Source organism: Semicossyphus pulcher, unplaced genomic scaffold (genome assembly GCF_022749685.1).
Source record: "Semicossyphus pulcher isolate SPU_LCO1_2020_fin unplaced genomic scaffold, fSemPul1.0.p SCAF_23, whole genome shotgun sequence".
Taxonomy (NCBI): domain Eukaryota; kingdom Metazoa; phylum Chordata; class Actinopteri; order Labriformes; family Labridae; genus Semicossyphus; species Semicossyphus pulcher.
In genome coordinates this window covers 8,753,042-8,763,132 of record NW_027211697.1, presented here as the reverse complement: position 1 = coordinate 8,763,132, position 10,091 = coordinate 8,753,042, and the positions used below count along the sequence as shown (strand labels likewise).

Sequence of the window (10,091 nt, the reverse complement as noted above, 5' to 3'; positions counted from 1 at the left end):
TAAGACACTTCTTTGGGGAATTTGGCATTTTGTAGACCAAATAATTTATTAAATGTATTTTAAAAAGGAGCATTAATTCCCTGATTCTTTTTTGAGACTTAATTACAAAAGACGCACTATATAAAAGCTTTCCCAAAGCTTTCAGCAGAGCTTACAAGCTTAAAATAAAAACATTTACCCAGCAGGAACAATGACACGTGACATAAATCGCTCATATTTGTGCTACACATTGTAAGCTTACCTGAGTCAGGCATCTTCGAAGCCACACCTCTCTGGGGTCCTGAGCACACGGTTTTGTTTACACCACGTCACCAGGAAATGCATCCCGAACTGTCAAAATGCACGGACAGGTGATCGGTCCTAAACTTGGTTTATATTTGTTTTGTGTTTTTTACAGTACTCGTCGGAATCGATGTTATAGATAAGATTCTTAGTGTTTATGACTTTTCAGACTGCATTACAAACAGAAAGAAAGAATTACCTCGATGTGTGCGTGCAGCATTACGTTAACCTGCTGATGTGTTCTATGTTTCAGGACTCCCAAGACGCCCCTCTGTTTGGTGAAGAAGATAACGTCGGGCACAAAAAGGGTACAATTAGGTGAGATGTCCTAATTTTGTCCTTATAGTTTAAAGGATTTTTTAAACATATTCTGACCAAGTGTTTTGACTTAACTATGAAACGTAACACGAGAATCTGTGTTTCAGACATCCTCTGGCCTCATTCTTCCATCTCTTCTTCCGAACAAGTGCCATCTTAGTCTACTTACTGTGTGATCTCGTTAGTGGTCGTTTCATCGCCTGCATGGTCACCATCATCCTCCTGCTGTCATGTGACTTCTGGACTGTCAAGGTGAGCAGGTCAGGGTATCTTTAACAACAGGACAAATACATGGGAAGTACATTACTGTCCTATGTCCTGCTAGTCATTTAATGTCTTACATGACTTGTGTAAAAAGTTCCTGTTAGCATTCCTGTTAGCATTTCCCAAAGCCAAACATGTTTTACAATCACGTATCACATAGGAATCCTCTAAATAAGCTGGTACTAAAACTGTTTGGCTTTTTTTCTGGAAAAAAAATGCTAAAAATCGTTGATATTTTTGTTATATGATTAGTTTGCTTTTTATTTATTTCAAATGTTTAGCCTTTATGCATTTCCCTTATTACATTGTTAATATTCTGTGTTTGCTTTGTTACATAGATAGATAGATTTCTGTGGTAGTAGCAAACATTCAAGATTTTTAGTACAAATCTTTAACAAAAAAAATGCTAAGCTCAATCTAATGAGGGAAATATGCAAATGCTAACAATTTAAAATAAACAAACAAAACAGTACATGCTTTGTGTGTGTGCACAATATTAAGAATATATCGCAATTAATTTACAGATATGACAAATACAACATGATTCATGATTAGTGGAAATAGAACATTATATTTAAATGAAATGATTAAATCTTGAGGGGACATTTGTTGGGGTCTGTATAAATCTGCACGTCTGCAAGATTTGTAGGCCAGGAGATCCTACAGCACGACAGTACTTAATATGTACTTTATCATTATACTGTTTCATTACTCATTTCACCTGATGTGATTCAGTAATTGCACTGTGCTATATTGTGTTTTCCATAATATTTTGATTAATTGTGCAGCCCTTCATAGAAACAAACCACAGCAGCAGACTTTTTTCTCCCCAGAATGTGTCCGGCAGATTGTTGGTGGGTCTTCGGTGGTGGAATCAGGTGGACGCAAATGGAAACAGCCACTGGGTATATGAGTCAAGGAAGGTAAACAGAAGACGACCAGGCCCATCCAAATATGCCTAGCTGCTGGTATTTACAAAAGACTCTTTTCAGCACAAGATAAAAGAAAAAAAGTTTCCTGAACAAAGACCAGTTCTCACGTGGAGGATACAGGTTAGGAAAAACAAGATAGAGTGAATCATTCTTTCTCAGCTGAACAGCCTCATCGTGTTTCCTCTTTACACAAAAACGTGACCTTGGCAGCGAGGAAATGGCTCACGGGAAAAAGATAGAGATCTTTGTAAATACAGGCATAGTCAAAGCTTTGAAGAGGCGACTGCGTTTTCGGAAATATGCTGCATCTAATCTTTCACAGAGGAAGTAGAGCTTGAAGCAATTTTGCAAGTTCCAAATGTAACATTTAGTTAAAACTTTTTGAGTGTAATGTAGCTGCATGACCTAATTGGACAATTGGATGTAGCGTGAGTAGAAAAGCTGCATTGTCCTCCCTCAGACATAACATACGACACAATGGGGTCACTGGACATGAATTTCAAAAGACTATAGCATTTCTTTAACTGCATTATTATTGAATAGCATGAAATTAAACCTTGTTTTTTGTCTAAACAGACACACAGTATGAAAACAACATCCAGTGCAGAGTCACAGATCTTCTGGCTCGGACTCATCGTGTGCCCCATCTTCTGGGTCGTGTTTGTGTTCAGCACCATCTTCTCCTTCAAGATCAAATGGCTGGTTAGTATCCTGTATTGGAAAGTGAAGGCTATCAAGCTTAATTTTGGTTTATTTCTCATTCCTTATGTTTTTTTCTTTTTCCTCAACAGGCAATAGTAATCATGGGCTTTGTTCTGCAATGGGCCAACCTCTATGGTTATGTTAGATGCAAGGTGGGCGGAAGGTCCAACCTGAAAAACATGGCAAAGAACTTTCTTGGTACCCAGATATTTAAACAGGTATGTGGACAACATAACTCTAGCTTTATCTATATAGCACCTTACACACAAACATGCTGCCCAAAGTGCTTTGCATAGGAACAAACAGACGGAAACAGAAATTCACAACAATAGTAAAAACTATAAAAATACAAATCAGTAAAAAGTTATATTATGACGAAATAAATATCAGAGATAAAGCTAATGTAAAAGCAATTCTAAAAGCTTATAAAGAGGCTATAAAATGACTGCAAATTAAAAGCTAGATTAAAAAGATAGAAAATAAGAAAACTTCATAAATAAGTAAAAGAACTTTAATCAATTCTAAAATAAATGTTATGACAGTGATCATGCCTCCCTTTATGTGTTTTTCTCTCAGTGACACAATGCAATAACTTCTCCATTTTCATTCTTTTCACCAAAGGCAATGACGACAGAGGGACCTTGAAGTTGATGGACTACAACGCCTCATGGACACATTATAGTTAATGCTTCCTGTTGTGATGGCAGGTCTTTTCTGAGGGGTTATGGGTGTTGGAAATTTCATATACATTTCTGTTTAAAATTGATCACAAAAATTGCTGCTTTTTGCACTGGCAGTGCCCACAACCTCAATTTCATGGGGCTTCTCGCCAGCACTTACTGTTGCTAGGTTACGAAAATTTGATTGTTAAGTCTGTTTTAAATCGCTCTGTATGCTAGATATTTGCTTTAATTCAATGAAATTTTACAAAGAAAACATACAATTGATGGAAAGGAATCGTGTCCAAAGCTTCTGCTTTGCCATTGTTGATGACAAAGTTGATATCTGACGTCCCGCCCCTTCTTGATTTTTGATTGTCTGTGAGGGAGAAGTGACATTGACGAGTGCAGTGAAGTTCCAAATGTTGAACTATCTTCAAATGAAGGGGCCCTGTGAGCTCAGCAACAAGAAACAGCTGACGCTGAGAAAGCTGAACTACATTGGTTTTGTGTAGAAAATAGGTGCTGCCAGCGCAAAAAAAAGGCTGTTAGTGGACACAGGCCCTCATAAGCCTTAATTAAACTTGAACCAGGAGCTTTGAAGGACATGCCTTATTTCTGGAGGGATTTGGATAAAGGCATTGCCATAAATGAAGTGAAGTATTGTTGTAAAATTAAAGAATGAAATGTATTTCACATGTTGTTTTCGAGTTTTAAGGAAACCTTTATGACCAGCCAGTGTCTGTAAATGTACTGTGTACTTCTGCAGCAATAAGGAAAATGTGGGATCATTTGTTCGGTAGACAGATTTGTCACCTTAATATTTGATACCCACTTTTTAAACCTGGTTTATGGACTACAAGTTATACACTACTTTATGAATGTTGTTTAAATCAAACTTTATTTTGTTAAAAATCAATATGGTATAAATGATTGTGTGTGCGTGTTTGGGAGAAGTGCAAGTTCCTGAAGTTTCAGATGTTTTAAATCAGTGCTACTTGAGTGTCATTTGACTCAATAATGGGTCATTTACCTAGAAGTCTTTGGGGAAACTGTTGTATTCTGTGAAAAGATAAGACTACAATAAACTAACAATCTTTATGAGTGGAAGTCTTTCTGTTTCTAATGGCACATTGCGAACTTCCTATTAAGTGAACATACTCTTTATTTAGCTCTATATAACTATAGTAGGCCTACAACAAAGGTGTCTGCTGCTGGTTTCATGGGATATATAAAGTGACTGAGTTCCACTATAAATTCCCTGCAGATTACATTCAACACACCCATTTAGTTTTCAGTATATTAATATGATCACCTCTGATTATCTGCCTTTCATCTGCATTGTTTGAATAGTGGTAAACAGGGAAATATTCAGCTCAAGATAAAAGCCCTGATAAAATGTAATAAGGTCCAAGTCAGAGCACCTGTGCAGAAAGTAGAGCAGCAGGTTAGCAGTCTGTCTGCAGTGCATGATTTTATACACTAGGTGGCATCAAAAGAACATCAGTGTAAAGCAGGTTATGTGGCACATTCATGTTTTGCATCTTCTCCTTGAATATGTTTGTATTTGTTGTGATATATTATAATGTAAGCACCTTCAAGCTTTGAGTTATCATTCCATACAAACTTTTTTATCCCGAGTGAAATATTAAATCCTTTATTTCTTTGATCAGAAAATATTTTATCTGACATTGAGAGACTACAAAGCAGCCCACTATATTTGGCATATTATAGTGAATTTGAGGTTAAGCACATTTAACTACTGTAATAAATGTATTGCGTGCTTTTGAGTAGTCTTTGAATCATTGCATGTGAATATTAAATGTGTCAGATCTAATCGGCATGCATTAATACACAGCTAGCTTGTTTTATTAGTACCAGAAATCAAAGTGATTGATTTCACATGTGTGTATTACCATCACACAAATCATGGTGATGAAATATGCCATGCCAAAAATCAAATACAACCAGAAAAATATCTTGTCCGCCGTTTCAGCAATCTTCTGATATCTGTCACATTCCCGTGTCTTGGCGTTAAGATCTTCCAGGAAGTCCACCACCTTCTTGAGCGCTGGATTTTCTTCCTCTGAGGCCTTCAGCTGAATGACACTTATGTCACTTTTGGCTTCTGTGAGGATTAAAGTAGCAATCAGAGCAGGTCAGACAATGTTTAAAGGAAAAATAGTCTTTTGAAGCCAATAAATACTCTTTGTCAGAAGCATTGCAAGTCTTCCTCACCCTCATCCTCTTCCTTGTTTCCTGTCTTTTCTTGGACTGAACCTTTTTTGGGCCAGCAGCAGAAAATGAGGCTGCCATCTGTGGCCAACCCTGTCAGCACCATGGACACCAACATGCTGAACACCAGGAAGACCAGACAAATGCAGAAGTGGGTTCCTGCAACACAGAGAGACAGTTAATTACTCAAACTGTGATGCTGTTCATGTATTTGACCAGCCAGTGTCGTATGTTTGTGTTCATGCATGTTGACTGACGGATGATGGGGCTGCACTGGCTGTCTCCGGGGAGCATATCGTTCAGGATGATGAGGAACATGGTGAAGCTGAGCACCAGAGTGACTTTGAAACAGTTGCGTTCGCCGCCTTTCAGCGGCAGAGCGAAGCTGACCACATCGGCCAGGACGATGAGGATACTGGGCAGCATTAATGTTATGAAGGGGTTGAGATATTTCACGCTTAATCCCACCTGAGGAGAATAGCAGATAGAAAATTCAAAGTGCATTTGATCCTGTTCAGGGTCGCGGGGGCTGGAGACTATCCCAGCTGTCATTGGGCGAGGTTACACCCTGGACTGAGCGGCGGTCAATCACAAAACACAATACCAGTATTTGGTTAAAGAAAGTGGTAAATATTTAAAAGTTAAATGCATACGGTTAATGCCACTATTGCAGGAATTTTACTTAACGTACGTATAAATAAATATTGAACACTTTTATGAACTTACCTTGATGTAATTGCGGGAAATACTCTGTTTCTCCAGGCTCACATAGGTCGTTTGCCAATCTCCATGAGTACCATCAACCACCTTCAAATAATAGAATTCCAGGCTTGTACCACATCCTGATAGAAGAGAAACCTTTTTTAGTAAAGCGCTCCACAGACTAAGACCTGACACCATCACAATGTGCAGTACGGTTCAACATTATTAAAGAAATATCAGAATTACCTTTACATGCTTTTTTCAAAACATAACCCACAATGCAACTCTCCCTCCAACAGAAGATTCTAACTAGTTAGAGCTATTGAAACAGAGATACCAGGTACAGAGATAGTTTCAAATGGGGTCATGTTAAGAGCCCCATCTTTGTTCCACTTTATAAAATGTACTGGTAAGATGGATGGTAAGTTACTATATTGTGATTTTATTTGATGCTCATTTCAAAAAGTAAGGCATTGTATATTTTGTGTGGCTTAGTGATAGAGTCGGTCATCTCTCAATTGGTAGGTTGGGTGTTCCCTGACTGCTACAGTCACATGTAAAAGCGTCCTTGGGCAAGACACTGAACCCCAAATTGGCATAACCATCGGGTATGAATGGACATAGATCTGATTGGAGATTGGCACATCAGTGTGTAAATGTGAGTGTGAATGGGTGAACGTCATGTAGTGTAAAAGTGCTTTGAGTGGTCGGAAGACTAGTAAAGCGCTATGTAAGTACAGTCCATTTACCATTTACAGTCCATATAATGGTAATGCTTGAATAGTTGAAATACCATACTAAAGAAGAAGCACTACTATTTCTAAAAGCATTACCTTTAAAGAAACCCACCATAACTGTTATAACCAGAGACCAAAGTATAAAATGAATGTAACAGTCATGACCACTTGTTTGTGAACTGCAGCTTCAATTTTGGCCATCGCCACGTTGTTTATTTGGAGGAAAAAAGGTGACTATAGTTGAAGAAGAGCAAGATCTAAGTTATTAGCTATACATATATTTAGTTATGACCAGGGCTGGACGCTGTCGACTAACAGAAGGTTCCTGGTCTGAATCCAGGTTCGGACTTGGGGGCTTTCTGTGTGGAGTTTGCATGTTCTCCCTGTGCAAAGTCCAAAGAACTCCCCCTCACTCCCATGACCCTGAACACGATAAGTGGTATAGATAATGGATGAAATGAATGGATAGTTAAGGATAATTCATTATGGCCAGTTAGATCCCCACAATGTGGCTTTATGGTAAAATCTGACCAGGGTTGTTTATTTATCAGACTGAAGAGACTAAGCTTGTTGCCCACATGCTAAGTGGGAGTGCGAGCAGCGACTGAACAGCACATACCAAGTAATTTAAAACAACCAGTCCTCTCATCATAGCCTAGTTGTTTTCTGAGCGGGGAATAGCAAACGAGAAACCTGACTTCACGCACAGGCCCCGACATATAAATGAGTGTATGACAAACACTGCACGAGCTAACAAGCCTGGTACGATGAGCACAGACACCAATTCCCTTCCATTTAGTAAATTAATATTTGATTTTAACTTAAAAAAGCTAGTTCACACACTTTTAGACGACCTGTTAGTAACAAAAACTGCCTGCAAGCGATATCATTTGTCCGAATAAGTCTCAAAAAAGGCACCAACAACACAAATAGGTTAAGTTCAGTGTCTGTAATTAGCAGAGATGACACATAGCATATATGCTAGCAGCATGCGGCTATCCCTCAAAGTGGTCACACCCCTAATTATGCATAACTTAAGCTTTGATATAACCTAAATAGGTGACTTATATATAAATTCAGCCTTGGTATAGTGGTCAAAAATTGCTCAATTAGCTTTAGAGACTGGAACTGTTCATTGTACCAGACTAGAGACATGTCCTGCTGTAAAGTTGGGCATTTTAATATTAAGCCTAATGGGGAGTGACTTGCTCTTAGAGCTAACCTCCAGTGGCCACTCGGGGAACTGCAGGGTTTATTTTTCAGCCGCTTGTCTCTCACCAATGATAACAAATCTAAATTTTCTTCAGAATGATCACAATAATTTATATATTAGATATTATCACAGAACACCTTTAATAAAATAATATAAAGATTTGTATCAGCTCACCGTCCGCATTCCAGGTTTGGATCGCCACAGGGCACTCGTCCCCAGCGAAGGGGTAGTTGAACAGGTTGACTTCACAGTTCACCTCCGCATTTATAATCACCGAGTGGTGTATTGTCCCATTACTGTACACCAGCAGATCACGGGAGCTGTGCTTCATGGATGTTAAAATTCTACACGGATAAGAGACGACAAACGTGTCAGATTAAATTCAAAAGGTTCGTGACTGAATATGTGATGATAGTTTGATGCTGTGGGAAAGACTAACCCATTAGTCACATGAATCTCTGGGGTCCAGACTTTAGAAACTGGGAGGATGACCTTGTCGAATGGGTAAACTGATATGTTCCAGCTCAGCTCTGGATCTTCCCATGCCTGTGGTTCAAAATCAAAATGAATGAGTTTGAAACATAATCTTTGTCTCTTTTAGTTTATGTGGAAGTATTTTGAAGCTTACAAGTGTGGCTCTAATTTGACTTATAAGTCGGAGATTCTTTGTGTCCTGTTAAAAGAGATAATACACATGATTAGGCAAAGCAACAACACTAAATTAGAGCTAGTTGAAAGACTGTTTTGTACATATTTTACTTTTAATAATCATGGTTAGATTAAGGTCTTAAATGGGTAACAAAGAAGTTCTAGGCAAATGCATAGACTTACAACTGACAGCGTTTGGTACTCAATGAGTGGCACCTCAATAACTTGGGTGCAGTTTTCATCCTGCGGTTGAGATAAGACGTTTTTCTTGAGCAGCATTTCAGCCAGACATCTGTGCTTTGTGCAGGTGGTTTGAGCATGTCCACACCCTGAAATAAGAGATCAATGTGAGCAAAAGCTTTGAATAGTTTCAGACCAGACTGCTTTGTTTCATGAGATATAAGTAAGAGACACTTACCTAGTGTTAGAAGAATCAGTAAGAGCGCTGCCTTCCACACACTGCGGGTGAAAAATCGCAACATTTCTGAAAGTGTCCCTGCAGGAATCAGACTATAACAGCGCAGATTGGCGGTGTGCAAGGCTTTAACCAGCCCCGTCTTCTCTGCTTTCTCTAGATTTCAGCTTGACATGACACTTAAATAGGCCTGTCTGTGGCATTTAACCACATATTCACCATGCACGCTCAACACAAGACAATATAAAAGGCCCACAATAGTGTATAAGAACAGCACTGCGTGAGTAATTACACTGAGTGTTCAGCAAATCCCTCATTGATCCTGGGTAAACAGTCACAACAGAAATGCAATTATTCTCCCAGTCTGTTTACCTGTGCTCAGGTAGCGGTAGCTCCAGCTGCTATTTTGTCATTCACGCTGAATTATGCTGCTCTACATAACAATGGAGGTACGAGTTGATCTCAATGTCCTGGAGCAGGACAAAGACCGGTGACGGCTGTGGTTTCAGGGTAACTGAGGGAAGGCGTGTCGTCCATGTTTTGACAGCTGGATGATGAATTCTTTTTTTTTAGACATGGCTCATTAGCTCATTGATTATATAAGGCTGATTATGAGAATTCTATATAACTTATACTACACGCACCTTTACAAGTGTTATGATGGGTTGATGCGGGTCTTAAGTATTATTTTTGAAAGTAGTTGAGATTAGAATTAGATTAAAACAAAATGTTATGAATGTTTTCTTTATTATCAGTGAATACTTGATAACTTTATTTATATATCACGTAGAGACAAGCAGAGAAAACTAGCTGAAGGTGGTGAGACAGTCACACTTTATCATAGTGTAATTCACTCCTGGTTAAATAAAGGTTAAGTGTGAGGAGTTTTTCGCTGGTTATGAAACAAGCTGAAATAAATTATGATTACTCTATATGACCTACAAAAGCAAACCAGACCATCAGCGACAAGATTGACTATTTCTA

The 10,091-nt window shown here is 38.6% G+C and overlaps 2 protein-coding genes across 2 annotated transcripts; one reads left to right on the top strand and one right to left on the bottom strand.

Moving 5' to 3' along the window:
* Positions 1 to 320: 320 nt before the first annotated feature.
* On the top strand, positions 321 to 4,244 carry LOC138602832 (Golgi apparatus membrane protein TVP23 homolog B-like). Its single transcript, XM_069674415.1, has 7 exons — positions 321 to 350; positions 536 to 600; positions 708 to 852; positions 1,698 to 1,787; positions 2,373 to 2,498; positions 2,588 to 2,716; positions 3,120 to 4,244. The coding sequence occupies exons 1-7, from the start codon at positions 339 to 341 to the stop codon at positions 3,141 to 3,143; spliced, it is 591 nt and encodes a 196-aa protein (XP_069530516.1). The 5' UTR covers positions 321 to 338; the 3' UTR covers positions 3,144 to 4,244.
* Positions 4,245 to 4,959: 715 nt separating this feature from the next.
* LOC138603176 (5-hydroxytryptamine receptor 3A-like) lies at positions 4,960 to 9,136 on the bottom strand. Its single transcript, XM_069674872.1, has 9 exons — positions 9,111 to 9,136; positions 8,876 to 9,021; positions 8,673 to 8,717; positions 8,484 to 8,590; positions 8,219 to 8,388; positions 6,119 to 6,234; positions 5,650 to 5,860; positions 5,396 to 5,551; positions 4,960 to 5,285 (listed from the first exon to the last, which is right to left on the bottom strand). Exons 2-9 carry the CDS (start codon positions 8,969 to 8,971, stop codon positions 5,029 to 5,031), a joined length of 1,158 nt encoding a protein of 385 aa, XP_069530973.1. The 5' UTR covers positions 8,972 to 9,021; positions 9,111 to 9,136; the 3' UTR covers positions 4,960 to 5,028.
* Positions 9,137 to 10,091: the final 955 nt, after the last annotated feature.

Excerpts from the sequence above, each read along its gene's own strand:
- LOC138602832 (XM_069674415.1), top strand. Across the intron at positions 2,499-2,587 it reads CCTTCAAGATCAAATGGCTG|GCAATAGTAATCATGGGCTT; the intron begins GTTAGTATCCTG and ends TTTCCTCAACAG. Across the intron at positions 2,717-3,119 it reads GTACCCAGATATTTAAACAG|GCAATGACGACAGAGGGACC; the intron begins GTATGTGGACAA and ends TTTTCACCAAAG.
- LOC138603176 (XM_069674872.1), bottom strand. The coding sequence starts at position 8,971 with ATGCTGCTCAAGAAAAACGTCTTATCTCAACCGCAGGATGAAAACTGC. Across the intron at positions 8,718-8,875 it reads AGTACCAAACGCTGTCAGTT|GACACAAAGAATCTCCGACT; the intron begins GTAAGTCTATGC and ends CTCTTTTAACAG. Across the intron at positions 5,286-5,395 it reads AAACAAGGAAGAGGATGAGG|AAGCCAAAAGTGACATAAGT; the intron begins GTGAGGAAGACT and ends TAATCCTCACAG.